Raw genomic sequence first — 19,738 nt, 5'->3', positions numbered from 1 at the left:
CACCGCGACGAATTTCAACTTCACCGGTGTTTTTACCCGGTCATAACAGTATAGGTCATAACAAAAAAAACCAAACCCAGCCCATAAAATAAAATTGAATGCAACAGCCCATAGCCCAACTTCAAAGCCAACCCCCGGCCCATCCGTGAGACCCAGAGCCCAACCGCGTGTAAACTCTTTAACAGCCCTCTCCTCTCCTCCTCGTCCTACTCCTCCATTCCTCCTTTTGATTTGCTCTTCTCCTCCCCCTTCAATTCAATAGAATCAGTGTTTTGAATTCTTGTCTTTCACTTCTTCTTCTTCCTTGCTTTTGATTTCTTCTGTTCAGTTCTTCACCAGCGAGCTGTGGGACCCAGTTGCGCAGCCGGCCGGCCGCCCTCCCTCCTTCTCTTCTTCTTCTTCGATAGTCGATGCTTGATTGATGTGGCTGTAAATATCAACATTTGCTGAATTGAAGAGGTAAATCCGTTGTAGGTCCAATTCAATTGCTTCGTTGCTTGTCTTTTTATGACCATCTTATTCTCGATAACGCCTTTGCTTTTTCTTCTTCTAAATCTACAGGTTGCCTTTGTGGCCGTGCTCGATTGCCTTCACAGTGCTAACAGCATATATATATATATATATATATAGAGAGAGAGAGAGAGAGAGAGAGAGAGAGGTTTTGATTCTTTGACTAGTGGGGAACCAGCGGCATATATCCTAATCGCATCATGGACCCCTCCATTATGAAGAAGCTGCTCGAAGACGATGAGGTTCTCTTCTCTCTCTCTGTCTCTGTCACATCTGTAGCTCTTAATTTAAGTCTCCACATATGTTAAATTCTGAAGCTTTTTATTTTTTTTTCTTTTTCTGGTTTGAATTGTGCGAAGGACGAAACCATGCATTCGGGGGCGGATGTGGAGGCCTTCCAGGCTGCCCTCAATAGGGACATTGAAGGAGATGCATCTGCTTCCCAGCCATCTGATTCCGACTCCGGTATCCTCCTTAACCTTATTTCTCACTCAAACACCTTAATCATACACCTTTTGCTGATTACTCTCAACACTTTGTTACAATTTTATTGCTTTTCATAATTTGTTAGCTTTGGTGTTCGTCTTTTGGAAAGCACGAGTATCTTGGATTGGATAGAAAAGCTTCAATTTTCCGCTTGATTTTTGTTTTGATTCTTATATCTCTTGGAACAAAATTTAGGTCAGATTTTCCGCTCTAATTGATCCTGCTTGCATGGTTCTTTTTATGTTAATAGTGTTCGGCACGAGTTATTCAAATATGATCTTAGGAAGGATAGTATTCATTTCCATTTTTTATTTTGTGCAGACCCCATAAATTGTAGACCGAAACTTGGGTCTGTATTTGTTAGGAATTTGTTTCGTGAATGTTAGTGTCCTAATTTGTTTAGGATTGTATTAGGGAAGCTAGGTGCAGAGATTCTTGTCCTAAAAGATTTAGGAAAGATTAAGTTTCCTTGTACAATATAGATTAGGAATTTGGATGACAGTAGAGTGAAACACTTTGAGAGAGTGTGAGGGGTGAGATATGTTAAGACCTGGATTTGTGACAGCAAATGGGGTTTTTTCTTGTAAACCAAAGGGGCTTTCATACTAGTGGAGTATCTCAGTAATCACCGGAGTGGACATAGGCAAGTTTAGGCCGAACCACTATAATTCTGTGTTCATGGTGTGTACCTTTTCTTTTGTGTGTGGTGTTTTGGTTGTTTGTTTATTCTTTGTGCTTGGTTAATTGTGAGTCATGATAGTCTATCGAAAACAAGGTCCTGGAGAAAGCATTTTTTTACAACAGAGTTGAGTTAAAGTTACTCTTCTCCCTCATTCTACCTTTGCTATTTGGCGTAACTTGCCATCTTTACTTCTACTTGGATCCTTGGTTCTTCTACAGTAAGTGGTTATCAATTGAAAATTGAAACCAAACATCTTCATCTTTCTGTCAGTGTCCAATAAGGTCAATACCTTGGAATTCTCATCTTGTACTCCTCTCAGCAATGCCTCTCAAATTTTCTTCTATATCTCACTTTTACTCCTGGAACTTAAACTTATGACAACTTATTTTGAATTAGTATGTTTTGGATTATCTAGGGCCCTATGTAATTGGCCAGACATTAAGGTGCATATTTTATAGATTTCATACCCAGTTGTTGATTAAAACACTTTCGTTTTTTAGAGCTTCCACCTTTTATTTATTTATTTATTTTTCCGAAACACCATATCCATGTTGGAATTATGACTTTTCTTATGGGTTGCACTTGCATGGAAGGATCGAATCATATTTTGAATAAATGATGCAGATTTTCTCTGGATTGGTCAAGATAGTTCTTTTAACCTAACTTCAAATATAAAAATAAGTTTTGTTTTTCTTTTCTAAAAGATGAAATGAAAAAAAGACAAACTTTTAATGAAGTTGTCTTAAGAATATAAAAGTAATCAGCTAAAGTAATTCATTCTTTAGTTACTTCCAAAGATCCAAAAGACCTTGAAGTTAAGCCGCTTTGAGTGAAAGTATGATTCTTTTTCACTTTTGTTTTAGGGTGATGTTATTGGCATTCCAAAAAACTCATGCACTCCTCATAAGTGTACTTTTTCTTCCTAGATATAGAAAGTTTGGTGTGCACTGTGAGATTTTTGGAGTGCCAATAACAACACCCTTGTTTTATAATCATCAAATGAAAAATCCAGAACAAGGTTCTTTTTCTTTAAGCCAATCAACATTCTTGGAAAAACACCGGAAATTTTTACTCATAATAACATGAATGCACTATATAACATAAAGAAAAGAACAGAACAAATCTGCATTACCCAACACACTACTTGAAAGAATACTAGTAATCAGCAAACATAAATGAGCTTGGACAAGTTAAAGCACTATAATCCAAAGTGGTATCAGGGCAAAGCTTAGGAGTCATAAATGAGCTTGGACAGAGAGACTTTTTTCATGGGAGAGAGTATTATCCAGCAATAAAATAAGGGAAATGATTTCTGCACTCCCCTTTTCTCTTTCTGCACACACTTGGTTATATTTGCCCCTTGATTCACCTTTGTTTTATTTGGTCCAAACGCCACAAATAAGCAGGGTGTTCATGGGGAGAAAAGGGGTGTGTTAAATTTATTTCCCTAAAATAAAGTAAGTTGCTATAGTTTGAACTTTGCCTCTACAGTGGCCATACCAAATGTTTTATTTACATTGATTGGCCCAAAGATTATGAGATCATAGCTTTTAGAAGTTCATTCGTCATGTTTCAAATTTTGAACAGATAGTTCAAAAACGATGATGGAACAACGTTCTTAGGGATTCCAGTAGTTTCTGTAGTATTAATGTGTTGTTTTTCACTTAAAAGTTAATGTTCTTTTAAAAAGGATGGTGATGAAAAAAATTACATGAAAAAATTGGGGATGTCTTAAGATAACACCATGCAAGGTAAAATGTTGACTTCTATTACTTTTTTATAGACCTAAAGAAACATTTTCTGAATAACAAGGGTTACCATTGTTCGTTGTATTTGTCTTAAATCATGTAAAGTTCATATATATGCATCTAAATGTTTGGGTAAAAATTATAGATAACTAATTAGGTAAGCATCATTTGATTCTTTATTTTAAATGTCCACAGGTTTTTAATAATATCTGTTAGTTCTCTCTTGATGATTCATGATGTCAATATTTCAGTGTAGAACCTTCAATATTTCCATTGACACTGATATTAATGTACCTTGACCATTAGTTCTATTTTGTCAATCTATTCAACTTCTACTTATTACATCATTAGCAATTTATTTTGGGCATTTTCTGACCCTAAAATATCAGAAGTGATTTGAAAAGTTTGTTCAACTGTTGTGCCTGTAATCTCTAGTTAATTGTCATGGAGTTTGCATATGTTCATACCCAGAATAATGTGTGCAACTGAATAATGCAGCGATTTTGTCTCAAGGAAGCAATAATACTTCTAGTCAGCCATTACCACAGTTCCAAACAACTGGTCAGGATGAAAGTACAGCATGCGAAATGCAACATGACCAAAAAATTGCACAACCGCGAGAACTGCATTCATATGAAATGGAGCTAAAGCAACAAGGATCTGTTGCTGAAAATATGCAGCTAAAAAGTGATGCCTCACAGGAACTTAGTCACTTTTCTTTGTCCCAGAAGCAACCCCAAGGTGATCTTCAACAAGGGCAAGCAGAACAAAAATCCCTCCAGGTACCTGAAACAACTGGCACGCCGATTTCTGGAAAAATTCCCGTCTCCAATCAGGAGCAGGACATTACACCTACTCCGCAAAGCGAATCTCAGTACTTAAAGCTTCAGAGGATGAGCAGTCAACAGGCAATGATCACTGAGCAGCCAAGCAACCCAATGAATCGTAGTAAACAAGTACCGTTTGGCCTGTTACTACCTGTCCTATTGCCCCAGCTTGATAAAGACAGGGCCATGCAACTTAATACTCTATTTGGCAAACTCAAGGTTGGTCCTACACTTCTATATCAAGGTGTTGGGTGTTTTATTAAACCTTCTGGTTTCTGACTGTGTCTCTATTCTAGAATAATGAAATCTCAAAAGACGCTTTTGTTCGGCACATTCGAAGTGTTGTTGGGGACCAGATGCTCAAATTGGCAGTAATGAAAGTACAATCGCAGGTAAGTGTATAATGGGTTTAATTAATATAATTTGAATTAAGTTATAATGTATCCTTTTTTGATAAACTGAAAACCAGCATACAAAAACTTTGCAGCCAGGTCCTAAACACCAGTTACTGCCTCAGGCTTCAGTGCAGCAACAGTCTCCTAAGATGCCATCCGCAACTGCAGGTTCCACACAGTTCCCTGATCCCCGTTCATTTGCACTTAATCAGAGAGGCACCAACTCTCCGACAGACCCATCGCACATTCCATCTTCAACAGTTCAACTGCAGTCTGATTCAAGCCATTCAGTCCTTGAAAACAGTGCTAAAAAACTGCGGGAGGCAGAACGTCAGTCAGACTCTCATGGAATGCAAGTCAGCCAAATGTCTTCTTCTAGTGTGGTAGCTGGGAATCAAGAAAGGGAGCGCTCATCTGGTCCTATGCAAATACTTAATAAGCAGCAACAACCGTTGCAGTATCCACAATCATCCTATTCCATGTATGGAAGTACTGGTGGTAATTATCACCCATATACGGGGACAAGTATCAATACATTGCCTCTCAAACAGCAACCTCATGATTCACAACTTAGGCAAATACCACAACATCAAAGCATGGGTTCAGCTCAGTCAGGTGGGGAAGCAAAGGGAGGGAACGTCATGGGTGTGTCCAATTTGGAGAGGCAAAATTTGATGAAGGACCCTAGTAGACTGCAGGGTGGATCTCTTTCGCACTTTACAAATAATTCAAATTTACAACAGAATATAGCTCCTTGGCAATCCTCAAATAAAGAGCCACATTCTGGTCCTTTGTCATCAATGCCTTTTGTAAAACAGGAACTGACTGATCAGACTGCTGAGCAGCAGCACAAACCCCCATTGTCTAATTCACAGGAATTGACTTCTGCTGCGAAACTTGAGCAGGGGAATGGGTCACCTGGAATTTCAATGGACGAGCCGTTAGATAAGCAATCTTCAAGAATGGGGTTTCCAGCATCTGTAAGCATTGGGGCTTCATCTTCTACAAGCACAGTGCCCCCGAATTCTGTTTCTTCTTCCATGACAACGCAAGCTGATCCCAACGTCTTGGTACTTTCATTCTTCTCATCTATGGTTCTCTGCTAAATATGCATTGTTATGGTGTGTTGCCGACTTATTATGTTTTTAATGATGTGTTTTCTGTAAAGTAGTACTCTATTTAAAACTAATTGTGGAAAAACAAGAGTTAATCTATTTTGTTACCGTGTCTTGTAATTTATCCACTTGTGCAGGCTTTGTTATATGTTAATCCATAACAATATGCTTTGTGGCCACATTATTTTGTTTTATTGTGCCTCTCTGATGCTGGACGAGTTAGGGAATTGAAATGGGATTGTTTTAACTTCATTTTCTATATTATTTAGTTTCCAGTTTGTAATAGCATTAAGATTACTTTCCTGTTCCTAGTAGATTTAGGATTACGTTATTAATGTGCTTTGTAGTTCTATAGACAGACTTGAATGATTGATTAAACAAATTTTCTCCCCAAGTATCTTGATCTCTGAGTCTTTTCCATCTTGATCTTCTTCTCAACAGTTCTGTTTCTAATCCTGTATCTTTTTTCTGGATTCTTGTCGGCCTATCTATTTCTTTCTGTCTTCTAGTCTTAAAGTTCCTGTGTTTCTCATATGATCGTATCTTGAATCATAGTTCTAGTTCTGTTCTGGAATCCCTGTCTATATTCTAAATTCTGGTTACTTGTTCTACTTCTACATCACAATCAGTCCCAGCCTTAAATGTAACATGAAAAAATGGTTGGATGGACTAATTTCATGTTGAATCCATTTTTGCCTCATTTGCTTTGTGCTGAAATGTATGTATTTTTTAAAATCATGCGTTACTTGATATGTTGATTGGCTTTTCATTTTTGTACTTATCTATTTATGCCAGTTAGGCCATCGAATACCCTCTGGAACTTCTCCTGCTGGGATTAGTAATAGAGCACCTCCAAAAAAGCCTTCTGTTGGCCAAAAGAAGCCTCTTGAAGCACTTGGTTCTTCACCACCTCCGTCTAGGTAAAATAAATCCATATTGTTGTGTCGTATCTTGTGGATGATTGATTTCATTGCTTCTTCAACATAACTTTCTGTTAAACCCTTTCACATTTGGATCTCTTTCAGTAAGAAGCAAAAGGTATCCGGGAACTTTTTGGATCAAAGCATTGAACAACTGAATGATGTGACTGCTGTTAGTGGAGTTAATCTTAGGGTACAGTATTGTGTCCTTTCAAATCATCTTACTATGGAGGATAAGCTAATTAAATGAACAGTTTCCATCTTTAAGTAACATGCTCAGAACCTTTTGAATTCTTGATTTAAACAGGAAGAGGAAGAGCAGCTGTTTTCTGGGCCCAAGGAGGATAGTCGAGCTTCAGAAGCATCTCGAAAGTTTGTGCAAGAAGAAGAAGAGAGGCTGATTTTGCAGAAGGATCCCTTGCAGAAAAAGTTGGCAGAAATTAGTTAATACACTATCTATCTTTTTATCATTGAGACGTTGAAAGGGCGCTTGGCACACCAAAAAGTCATTATGCACTTTTTATATTTGTATAAGGCATATTTTACCTTTTTGGAGTGCCAATTACAGTTCCCATGTTAAAATTCCATATTTGTTCCTATAACGAAGGAAATTGATCTGGAATTTATGCTGGTGGGTCTTGCAGTGATCAAATGTGGATTGAAAAGTGTAAGCTATGATGTGGAGCGGTGCTTGTCACTGGTGAGGTGCTAGCAGCTATATTCTTTTCTATTGTGATAAACTTCCATGTTATCTAATTCTAAGACAAATGAATCTTCAGTGTGTGGAGGAAAGAATGAGGGGACTAATAAATAATCTGATCAGACTGTCAAAGCAGGTTTGTTTTTTTATTTTTTCCTTCTGCTGAACACGAATTCTCTTGCATCATAATAATTCCTGACTTTGAGTGAATCTCCTTCCACTAGAGAGTTGATGCTGAGAAGCCAAGACACCGCACTATTATTACCTCTGATGTTCGGCAGCAAGTTATGAATCTCAACCAGAATGCCAGGGAAGAATTTGAAAAAAAGCAGGCCGAGGCAGAAAAACTTCGAAAGCTTAATGAAGTGAGTATCTTGTATGCATCCTACATTGCTATTCTAACTAGGCAACCATGGTGTAAACTGCTAGTGTGCTAAACACACACACAAAATATTTTTTTATGTGTAGGTGTGTTTTATTTTTCTTAAGTATTTAATATGACTACATACAGCCTGAGGTTAGCAATGGAGTTGATGGTGATAAGGACAAAGATGAGGGTCGTTCGAAATCATTTAAGGTATTAAAATCCTGCGCAGCATTTATATGTTTACCTCTACAATAAATAGAGAGATTAAAGAGAGATTAATCTTCTGTAACTTTCTATTTGATAGCCAAACAAAGAGGAAGATGACAAAATGAGGACAACAGCAGCAAATGTTGCTGCCCGAGCTGCTGTTGGAGGAGATGACATGTTGTCAAAATGGCAACTTATGGCTGAGCAAGCCCGGCAAAAACGTGAAGGTGGGATTGATGTAGCATCTGGGTCCCAGCCAGGTAAAGATGTAAACCGCAAGCCTACATTATCAGCAGGAAGAACTATGAAGGACAATCAAGAAGCAGAGAAAAGGAGCGGTGGAACTCCTGTTGCTTCAGCTGGTAAGTTTCATTAAGCTTGAACATATGTCTGATCTTGATTTTATAGTTTGTAGCATCCATAGTCATTACCTGGGATACTGCTGCATCAAACAAGATTCAAAGTACTATAGAGTATGCCACCATAGTTGGTACTGTACTACTGTGTCAGTGCTAATACGAGTTATATTGGCAAAGGTCATGAGATTGATGCTAGTAGAGAATGCCAACACCTTGTGATGCAGGAGCGTCTAAAAGGCTTTACAAGACTGCTAATAGGGCCAGCTAGCCAACTAGGCTAGGGTTCTAATTAGTTTGGGATTTTAGTTATTTTCTTCTCTTTTTCACTTCTTAGCCTCTTGTGTTTTGGTAGATGATAAGGAATGGGTACCATTCTTGTTCGTGTGTTTATTAACAACCACCGGAATGAAAAAAGTAGGTGGGTCCCATTTATTTTGGGTATGACAATATCTGAAAAATGAAGGTATGCAATAACCAAGGGGGGTTTCTTCATCCCATGCCATTCCTTCTCATACCCATTCCTTCGTTAAAACATACCCTAAGTTATATCCCTTATCCTTCTCATGGGTCATGTGACATTTTAAATACTTTGGAGGGGTAGGATTTATTAGGTGTTTTGGTTATTGCCCTAGTATAACTAATCTATTAAGACACTTTGTACATGCAGTTTTTATAAGTTTATTCCAGAAAATCATATTAAAAAATCTTTTCGGTCCCGTTTGCCCTAGAACTCAAGTATCTTCATTCCAACTTCAGTTTTGCCTTCTATCTCTATTTTTCTATTTATTGCCTGAATTTTTCCTCTGTGATTTGACACCACTACAACAGATGGCCATTAGCTTAACGCTTTTGCCCTGCGTCACCTTGGTTCTGCACAAGTAACATAATTTAAATAGTCATTGTATGTAAGTGCCTTAGTTAGCATATCCTGAGTTGCATTTACAAGCATATCCCTAGGTTTGAAATAATCAAAATACAAAAGCATATAAAGTGCTATATGCCCATTAAATTTTGAACACTGTGGAGGCTGTGGACAGGATATCACGGAAGCTTGAGGCTGGCGGTGTTTCTCTTCTAACTTGAGACCTTCTGCATTCTCTTTGCTAATTATATGTTCTTTCTATTCTTTCTTCTTTTTATATTTTGGACAATTATTCTCATTAGGCATGTGTGAGCTATATATTAATTTATTTAAATTATTTTCCGTAGCCGGGACTATTAGAAAATGTGGAAAGAACCAAGTTAATGTGCCTCAAACGAAGGTGGCTCGTAGTATATCTGTTAAGGATGTGATTGCTGTCCTAGAGAGAGAACCTCAGATGTCGAGATCTACTATGATATATCGCTTGTTTGAGAGAGTTCAATCTAACACCACTGGTGAATAAAGGTACAAGTTTGAAACCTTGTAGCAAAATGATTGGAAGGAAACCAAGTCTCTTTGAACCAACCCCGTCTATCAGAATGCAGCGGAACCTTGTGCTTTACGGAGTTGTTATTCTTCCCATTCATTTGGTTGTAAATGTAATTCTGCTGGTGTTGGTAAGTTTGCTGTACCATAAGCTTTTATTGTTGTTGGCAAAGCTGGCCGATGATGGTTTTACTATTCTTCCCTTTATTTGTGTTATTTTATCATGCTGTTCCAATACGTAACCCTCGTTTCATCTTCTGGGTTTCATCCAATTCGTGTTTAATTCAAGCTTTGATTAGTTTATTGGGTTTGGATCTGGAAATTGTGGAATACGAAAAATCTTATTTGAACAAATTTGGATTATTGCCCCGATACCATGATTCGAGTCGAAGAGCTGTGGAGTTGTGCTGGAGGTTTGATCGATGCGACTACTTTTACGAAGACGAGGTTGCACCTGTTTACAAATTGGAAGAGGGTATAGGCCTATAGGGTGCCTTATAATTTTCCCGAAACGACCGATAGTAGAGGCCCCGTAAATATAACAAACCAACGTATTCTGTGTTGTGTAGCAACAGTGGGGGGACTCACATCGGAATGTATTAACTCAAATGGTTGTGTTATTTTATTGAAACTTAACTAGTACGAAGCACGATGGCTCTTAGTTAAATACAATCACTACATTTAAGTGCATAGTCTGAAACATCACTAAATAATGACGAAAGTAACTTCCTTAAATAACCAGAAGATGCATGTCTCAATCGATGATGCCATATCCCAATTGTCTTGACTCTTGATCTTGTTCCTGTCACCACTACGAAGCCGATTGACACGCCCTGATGCCAAATCATCCACGTAGTACAATTGTACAAGAACCCACTCCGGGAAACCAGGGAGTTTGAAGCATGTTTCTTCTGTATGCCTTTTCAATGAGGGAATAACAAGAAGCTGTAGCGGACGTGTCTTAGGCCCTGTTTGGCACATCGTATAAGGCACCAGATAGTTCTAATAATACGTTATACGATGTTTGGTGGCTGTTTGGATTATATAGGCACTGGATTAAATAGTCTGGGCCTACCTTTTTTATCCGGTGTTTACCTGCTTGCTTATACTGTCCAAATTCACGGTATAATTTAGTCGGCCTTGCTCTCACTCTCTGCTCCCGAACTCGACCCCCTCTCTCTTGCCTTCTCTTGGCGTCGTCGTCCTCCCCATCACCTTCTCTCGCCATCGTCGTCCTCACTGTTGCCTTATCTCACCGTTGCTTTCTCTTGCCATCTTTGCTCTCCTAGTCCTCGTTGCCTTCCTCATCACCTACTCGCCGTCCTCCCCTGCAACTGGGTTTTCTGCAGTCGGGTTTTTTGCTGTCGTTTTCTGCGGCGGAGAGATGATGTCAATTTGCTGTTTGAATTTATTTAGGATTCTTCTGCAGTCGGGGAAGAAGAAGAAGAAGAGAGAGAGAGGGAGGGAGGGAGTTTGGGGGTGTGGCGAAGAGATCTGGGGAACAATTATTTGGGATTCTTCTCTGGTCGGGGAAGAAGAAGGGAGAGAGAGGGAGGGAGTTTGGGGAGTGCGGAGAGATCTGGAACAAGATTTCGGTTTTTTATTTTTTTATTTTAAGTTTAATTTTATTTTAAGTGTGATTCCTCCTATCCGATATAATACCAAACACAGTATAAATAATATGATCATTAATCCGATACTGCATCAAACGCCCGATTAATTTTGTCAGTACTATCCGGTGACTATTTATTCTATCTAACAAAAATAGTCAGTATAGTCCGAGCTGCCAAATAAGGCCTTAGAGACCATGTCCCATTGCCAAAGCTTTGGTTCCAAGCATAGTGACTTGTCGTTGGGCTTCGCATCGGATTATGTTGTAGCATTTTTCAATCCCAGGCACTGGTGTCGTCCTAAGAATGTCACTACTAAAACAACACAGGATCAAGTCCAGCAAGAAAACAACTTACGGTTGTGCTGTTGTAAGATAGTCAAACAGACCATTCTCTAGCCTCACCACATCGCCACTAGAGCAGAAAGCTTCAAACATAGATCAGTTCAATCCCATTTATCAGTCATCAACAGATCAATCTCCGCGGTCAGCAAAACAAAGCAATGGGAATGGAAACATAGGACAATTTCCTATGAAAAAGGGGAACTTGAGTCTTGCGAAAAAAGCGAGATCTTAGTCTTTTGGGATCAGCTTGTCTCATCTTCCAGATCAGCTGGTTCCTCTTCTCAGATTTCTGGAGCAGAGCTCACGTACACAGGACAATCCATATATTTTTGGGGGCCTGTTCTGTTCTGAATGAACAGCCAAGCAGAGGAACAAGGAATATCAGTTCATTGGCTTCTGGTCTGGAGAGGGGATCTACACATCAGCAGGGTAGAGCATAGCGGGGTCGCCAGCTTCCTCTCTTTGTCCCAAGCGATTCACAACAAACCAGTTTTCTGCTTCTTCAAGATTGGTTTGACTTTTGAGTACACCTTTTTTATTCATGCATAGAGTTTGGACCCAGGATTTTTCTTCGTTTTTCGATTTTCGTTTCACATCATCTATCATGTACAGTGCATCGTTTGCATCATGTTGTACTAAGTTAATGAACACATCTATTCAAAAAGATGCAAAGAATATGTGCAGAAATCACAATTGCGTGACAGGCGGGATTACTTACCAGTATACTACAACGACCTTGTTGCTTTACTAGTTAGTTGAAAGTTTTTAAATAAAAAACAAGTAACCATTTATGGCTAATTTATTGGTGGCTAATTTAACACCTAATGTAACAAAAATTTATCGTTCAACAAAAGAAAAAGGACGAAAGTTTTTAAATAAATACAATGCTTTTCTTTTACTTTTTTTTTTTGTTATTTATCTATTTAGCGACAATGGATCAAATCCAAATTTCGAGGTCGAAGAAATTAAAAATATCAAGACAAAATCATCGAGAATTATTAAAAAATAACACATACATGACCTAAGCAAGAAGAAATGTGGGCACCTCTTCAATCTTCACACAAAAATAGCAACACAAAATTCTCTTTCAATAAGAAATAGTCATGCAAACAACTATAAACACCCTTTCCACTCTTAAATGTTGTTGACCTTAGTTGCGAGCTTTCTTTATCTTTTGTTTCTTCCATCGATTCAATTGTTGGGACAAATTAAGACGAATTGATTCCGCGACACATTCGTTTAGCGGACGTTTACACCTTATATGAGGTTAGGAGCATCCCTAATTCAGTGGTCGTGTACACTCTAAACTGAAATTTATTGAACTATATATAGAGATCATATAACTATCCAATGCCATTTCTCGCGACCTTAAATTACTGTTAAAATTAGCGAGGTATTTTAAAGAGTTTACAGATAACAACCCACTCTTTAGCGTTATTCCAAATTGATATCAATCTTTTAAATACTTCAAATAACAATCCAATGGTTTGAAAATTCGATTTCAATTAGGTCATTAGCGTTAAGTAATGACATGGATAATAGATTGAAATCGGTTTTCAGGCTCACGTCATCTATGAAGTTAGCATAGACATGAATTTAACCAAGTTGGCTAGAGTAGTGTTCTCTATCATCTGCTTTCAAATTAAAATCTCCCTACTCGTAATAATTTAGATGAATTACGTGTATTATCCCCAACCCTAAATATAGTGTAACGATCCTGTTGTTTAAATGATTTTATAGGAGGATGGCATAAGTCAGCATTGCCACTTGGTTTTTTGTTGTTTGATTACCGACCATTGACTTGTGGTTCTCGTGGCAGGGTCTCGGCCTCAAAAGATTTTAAGGCAAAGAATCCCAATTTACGCGCCACACCGTCATGCGTTGCGCCAGTTGAGTAAAGGCCAGCCTTCCGTACATTTCCTCCCCGGTTCAAGACCGTTAGAAGCCTGTCTTGTACCTCTGCTGATGGTGACGACCATATTACATAATCTTTCTTCTTCTTCTTTTCCTAATTCCTTCCTTCTCAGGTCATATTCTTAGCTTTATATATAGGCGTTTTAATTCGTGACCTGAATTAATTTTGTATTATATATGTATATGGAGATAAAGAGAGAGCCAGTTTTGATTTTCCGATCCTTTGTTCATAATTTTTGATAATATAACAGTAGTTATATTAACAAATCCTCCGGGTTTGGTTGTTGTTTGAATTAACAAGAGATTAAATAATTAAGGTCACAATTCAAGGCAAGCTAGGTACCGCGGCGTAGGGTTGAGTTTGAAATGGCGGGTGGAGGAGGGGGTAATGCCGGCAGAGAGCTCGATCAGACGCCAACATGGGCTCTGGCCGCCGTCTGCTTCATTATCATTATTATTTCTATTGTTTTGGAAAAGGTTCTTCACATGGTTGGAGAGGTACGTACCATGCATGCATGCATGCATCCATATATATACACATACATATATGCAATTATTAAATTGTCATTTAATTTAATCATTTCAGTTTAAAATATCTTCATCTTCATTGTTAATTCCAACTTTGTATTAACGCAAGGACTCGATCGAGGTTCAAACAGCGCGGTTGATTTTATATTTCAATTTAATTTCTTATTCAAACGTTTTAAGGGTTTCATGCATGTACTTATCCCGTCTTTCAATTGCAGTTTTTTCATCATAAAAAGAAGGTGGGTTTGCTTGAAGCTCTTGAGAAAGTGAAAGGGGGTATGTAATACGTATATTTGATAATGTTTAATTTCTTGCCATTCTGACAATATAAACATCTTATGCTTTCATTTCACCTATTATGTATATATATGTGTTTGTAATTAAGTCCTGAATGAAATAATCAGTAATCTAATTTCGTTCATTTTGTTTCTGATTTGTCCTCTATTTTCATCAAGCAGAGCTTATGGTTTTGGGATTTATATCTCTGTTATTGACATTTGGGCAAAAGTATATATCTCAAGTGTGTATTCCCATAGAGGCTGCAGACACAATGTTGCCTTGCCCGTACAGAGACCCTGACGAAGAAGCAGGTGGTGGTGGGGGTGGGGGTGACCATCGTCGTAGGCTTTTATGGTATGAACGCAGATATTTAGCTGGTGGTAGCGCAGGTCCTGGCTGCAAAGCGGTAACACACCAAATCTATATTACTCATTTCTTTTTCTTTCTCCTCCTTTCATTTCAATTTAATAAGTTTATTACCCCAACAATTGATAAAACAATTTCTTCATAACAAATGAATACCTTCTTATACTCGAAATACACATATTTTACTTGAAATATGCTCAAAACATGCACATATTTGAATCCTTACCTTTGTTTATAACAGTATGTACAGCATAAGTGACACCCAATCTCTAATTTATTGAACAAGGTCACGAGATAAAATTTAACACACAACATTTTGTCGATAAAAAATGATAAACATAATAACGCTACTGCTAAATGTAATGCACTCATTTCTTCTACCTAATCGAAATGTTGGATATTTTTTTTGTGATGCAGGGAAAAGTGCCATTGATATCTTTAAATGGATTACACCAACTGCACATCTTCATATTCTTTTTGGCAATATTTCACGTTGTTTACGGTGCGTTAACAATGACCCTTGGAAGATTAAAGGTGGGTATATACATTTACCTTTCTATCTATATTTGAAATTTTCCTTACAAGAAAATTTTTGTTTTTCTGAAGATATGTTCATCAGATATTTAAAGTCATAACTTTTTGTTTGGAAGTTTTACTACTAAAATCCAAAATAGAATTAGTTTGAACCGTCATATTTCTAATGGACATGAAGATAGAGTTGAATATCAATCCTAATTAAATTCCGACAGATAGAAGTTAGGGCTTGTTTGGTATAGAGAAATTGACTGGAATAGAATATTTTTAAATTCCAGACAGCTTGAAGGTAAAGTAAAATGATTTAGTGCAAGGGGGCACAAATTTCGTATACATATTGAGAATCAAACTTCCCTTGAAAATAGATATAGTACAAGGGGGCACAAATTAAGTTCTTCTCTGATCCCTGGGATTATCGAATATGATTTCCAGATGATGCTGGAGATTGTATCACTTGATTGTTATTCAGTTCCTTTTTATTTTTTGAGGGAATTATATTGAATTCTTGTATATTTTCAGGAGTAGTATAATTCTGAATCTCCTTAACTTCTGCAGATTCGTGCTTGGAAGGTGTGGGAACGAGAGATGGAAAATGATAATGAATTCAATGGTAAATCATTCCACAACACAACCTCTACTAATTACAATTAAATGTCTTCCATAATTTGCTATAAATCATTATTATTCATATTTCTGACTACTCTGTGTTGAGTTCTAAAATTGGAACTTTATGTTTTAATCAGATCCTACAAAATTCAGGCTCACTCACGAGACATCGTTTGTGAGAGACCACACCAAGTGTTGGACTAAAACACCATTCACCTTCTATCTTGTAAGAATAGTTTACTAACTCCTCTTTTCAGAATTCTTTTCATGGAAACCGAATTTCAGTAATGAAATTAAGGGCTTACAATCATACGATTACGTATACCCTTTGATATAGGAAGTTTCAAGTATTCCAGCTTGCAATCTAATGATTAGAACCGTTTGTATTTTAGGCTCTCCTTCATGGATCATCATCCATCTAATGAGTCCTTGAAATGAGAAATCATTTAGGCTTTTAGCTATTTGATTATCATACTTGTCATTTCATTTTTCCGGCAAACTAGTTTTTGGATGACCAAATAGTTTCCGACATGAAATTCTTTTCATCCATAGATATGTGATCTTTGAAGAGAATTATTTTAACATAGACGGCTCCGACTACTGAACTGCATTTGAAGTAGCTCTAGGGAGGATGTGCGCATTTGTTTTTAAATGATGACAACTTTCTCCCACTTTTATGTAATCAACGCAGGAAGGAGCTTCAATATAACTTAATTTGGTTTGTTGTTTAACAAGATCATAACATACTCTTGACTATTGGGTGGTTCTTGAATATTGAATTTGTTCAGGTAAGCTTTTTCAGACAATTCTTTAGGTCTGTTCGTAGGGCTGACTACTTGACCATGCGACATGGGTTCATCGCTGTAAGCTTCTTTACTCTTAATTAGTATTAATTAGATTAATGCTTTTGATTATTTGAAATTAAGAATTTTGCACTTGAAATACTGTATTAAGCTTTAACAATTAAGGTGACTGGCTGCTGGTCTGTTGTTATAGGTTCATTTAGCACCTGGAAGTAAGTTTGACTTTCAAAAATATATCAAAAGGTCATTAGAAGATGACTTTAAGGTGGTTGTGGGAATCACGTAAGAAAATTACTACTAAAATTTCTTAATTTCTTCAAATTTGTGCAATTAATCTCAAATGTTTTCTTTCTTAACTATATATGTTCTCTTGACGCTGACAGTCCACTCTTATGGACTACAATGACTCTCTACTTGCTTCTCAATGTTCATGGTAAGTTATTCATATTGTGTGTGTATATATATATATATATATGTATGTATGTATGTATGTATGTCTCTTTCTTCTTTCTTCTTTTAGGTAATTAACTGAGTTTGCCTTTTCTTTGTTTCAGGATGGGAAGCTATGTTTGTGCTATCCATACTTCCTCTAATTGTAAGTATTCTTTAATATAGATGATTTCATTAAAATATTCATCCTTGCAACACAAGTAAAATATGAACTATTATTGGCACTTCAAAAAAGCTATCTCGGACAAATTGTCTTTGGATCGAGGAATATTTATGATGACTTGTTCTTTATGGGAGGTAATTGCCCTCTAAAAAGATAAAAAACTGACTAACTATTTGATTGGTTGAAGATAATCTTAGCTGTTGGAACAAAGCTGCAAGCAATTATAACACAAATGGCACTTGAAATCCAAGAAAGGCATGCGGTAGTCCAAGGAATACCTCTGGTGCAAGTCTCAGACGAGCATTTTTGGTTCGGCTGGCCTCAGTTAGTTCTTCATCTGATCCATTTTGTCCTCTTTCAGGTACATTTTGTATATGTCCTAAGTCTCTGCAAATTCTTTGTGGGTTAATTTTTCATAATAAAGATTTCTAATTTTGCATTATACTTGTGCAGAATGCATTTGAGATTACATATTTTTTCTGGATATGGGTAATAATCAAGCTAATCGCCCCTTTCTGTATTTTGGTTGTTTGTATATATATATTATATTATATTATATATGTCACCAACGACATTCTAAATTAAAAGCTTTCTCTTGAATCCTAATGCAGTACGAGTTTGGGCTGAGATCTTGTTTCCATGATAATTTCGTTCTCACAGCACTTAGAGTTGCACTTGGGTACGTCGACCTTCTCTCTTTTTTCTTCCTCGTTTCTAATTCTACAGCGAGAATGCACCAAACGAAGAATATCCCTTGATCATAAACTTCTTGCAATACATTATATATTTAGAGTAACTCGCACCTAACATATGCTTATATTGTTTGACTGTGAATCTAAAGAACATATTCTGGACAAACTAATTTGAAAAGAGAACATTTATGATTATCCTCAACATGTTCTATCCACGGTGCTATGGCGATATCTTATTCATTTCATGTGTAGAGCGCAGAATATCATTTGAATTAATTTGTAGTGAACAAAGAGAGTATCTTTACGTATACAAAATAATGAATAATGAACGGTATGTGAGCAGGGTAGCAGTTCAGTTTATGTGCAGCTACATCACACTTCCCCTATATGCATTGGTTACGCAGGTACAATCACTAATCATTGATTCCTCTCCGTGCCGTTTTTACTTTTTTTTTATGATTCTTCATGTGGAATTCAACTTATACCAAGACGTTACAATTGCATTCGCAGATGGGGTCAACAATGAAGAAGTCGATCTTTGATGAACAAACTAACAAGGCTTTAAAGATATGGCAAAAAAATGCTGCTGCAAAGAAGGCTGGTGGGAAGTCGGTAGGTAAAGCATCTTCGGGTGGCGACTCAGTAACAAAACCACCACCAAAGGCTAAGATGGACAAAAACGCATCAACTCCTGAACAGACAGCAAACATCACGGCCAGCGTAGATATTCAAGGCAACAACACTGACCTCCTATCAGGACCGTGATTTTCGCGATTGTGGCGGTGAATGTGGGAGAAATAAAACATTGAAAAAGTTGAGGCTCCGGCAAGCAACTTAAGGCCGGCAAGAATACCAAATATCCCTATTGTTTATGAGTGACTGTGCATATGATTTGTCACATCATGACATCTTGCAAATTCTCCAAAGTTAACATGAACTTAATCTTGTACAAGTAGCAGGCCAGAACAATCCATCAGCTCAAGACTTATGTGGTGAAAAGATCCCCTTCTCTTTCTATGTAATATTATTTCTTCATTCAATGTTTTGTTTTAAAACCAAAAGTATCAATCAACTACATTGATTTCGTGTTCTTTAAATTTTAGAGTTATTAACACAAACACCTGCAATTTGGCATGTTCTATTTTAGATCTTGTACTTTAAGAATTTACACGAATGATCCCTAATAAAGTTTTAAATATAGTAATTTAAATTGTCCGTTAGCTAGTGTTCTATGAATCATTTTCTAACATCAAGTTTAAAGAAAAAAGAAACGGTCACTCACATGTCACGTTACATTGGGCAAAAAATACATTAAGAGTAGAGGATAATGTGAGACTCGCAAACCTGACTTAAGGGGGTTTAAAGTTAGAGTAATTTTCAGGAGATGAAAGTCAGATTTATACCATCATTTAAAAGATAACAAATGTTGTAAGAATTGACGTCATATGAGTCTTCACTATTCACTGAAGTCTTTTGCACATGATGAGATAGTTTTCACTATTTTACTCCAACAAGTTTGGTGTATGGTTGTGTAAGTTTGTTTATGTTTTGTTAGTGAACTTTTCTATATGAAGGGGTAACTTTGAGACCCCAAACACGATTGAAAAGCCAACTCTACTTTTTCCTTTGTGAGCACAAAGCGCAAACAACAAATCATATAAGTTTTTTTCATTTTTTTTTCCTTTGTATCCATCTTCCATATTCAAAACAAGTAAAAATAGTAAG

The 19,738-nt window shown here is 37.1% G+C and overlaps 2 protein-coding genes across 3 annotated transcripts; both read left to right on the top strand.

The window, feature by feature from the left end:
* Positions 1–193: 193 nt before the first annotated feature.
* On the top strand, positions 194–10,027 carry LOC126626401 (transcription initiation factor TFIID subunit 4b). Of its 2 annotated transcripts, none has more exons than XM_050295727.1 (15): positions 194–459; positions 562–752; positions 870–975; positions 3,925–4,472; positions 4,550–4,645; positions 4,723–5,718; positions 6,559–6,683; positions 6,789–6,876; positions 6,991–7,126; positions 7,328–7,383; positions 7,463–7,519; positions 7,608–7,748; positions 7,895–7,960; positions 8,055–8,319; positions 9,526–10,027. In XM_050295727.1, exons 2-15 carry the CDS (start codon positions 711–713, stop codon positions 9,699–9,701), a joined length of 2,898 nt encoding a protein of 965 aa, XP_050151684.1. In that variant the 5' UTR covers positions 194–459; positions 562–710; the 3' UTR covers positions 9,702–10,027. The 2 variants fall into 2 exon arrangements, with proteins under 2 accessions (XP_050151684.1, XP_050151685.1); XM_050295728.1 differs by having other exon boundaries at positions 195–459; positions 4,741–5,718.
* A 3,569-nt stretch (positions 10,028–13,596) lies between these two features.
* LOC126626402 (MLO-like protein 9) lies at positions 13,597–19,110 on the top strand. The gene is made up of 15 exons (XM_050295729.1): positions 13,597–14,090; positions 14,339–14,396; positions 14,579–14,805; positions 15,183–15,299; positions 15,855–15,909; positions 16,043–16,131; positions 16,694–16,768; positions 16,902–16,990; positions 17,092–17,141; positions 17,263–17,303; positions 17,509–17,682; positions 17,775–17,810; positions 17,933–18,000; positions 18,357–18,417; positions 18,524–19,110. Exons 1-15 carry the CDS (start codon positions 13,959–13,961, stop codon positions 18,776–18,778), a joined length of 1,527 nt encoding a protein of 508 aa, XP_050151686.1. The 5' UTR covers positions 13,597–13,958; the 3' UTR covers positions 18,779–19,110.
* The last annotated feature ends 628 nt before the right edge of the window (positions 19,111–19,738 follow it).

This window comes from Malus sylvestris, chromosome 6 (genome assembly GCF_916048215.2).
Source record: "Malus sylvestris chromosome 6, drMalSylv7.2, whole genome shotgun sequence".
NCBI classification, from domain to species: Eukaryota; Viridiplantae; Streptophyta; class Magnoliopsida; order Rosales; family Rosaceae; genus Malus; species Malus sylvestris.
This window is presented reverse-complemented; position numbering and strand designations above follow the sequence as displayed.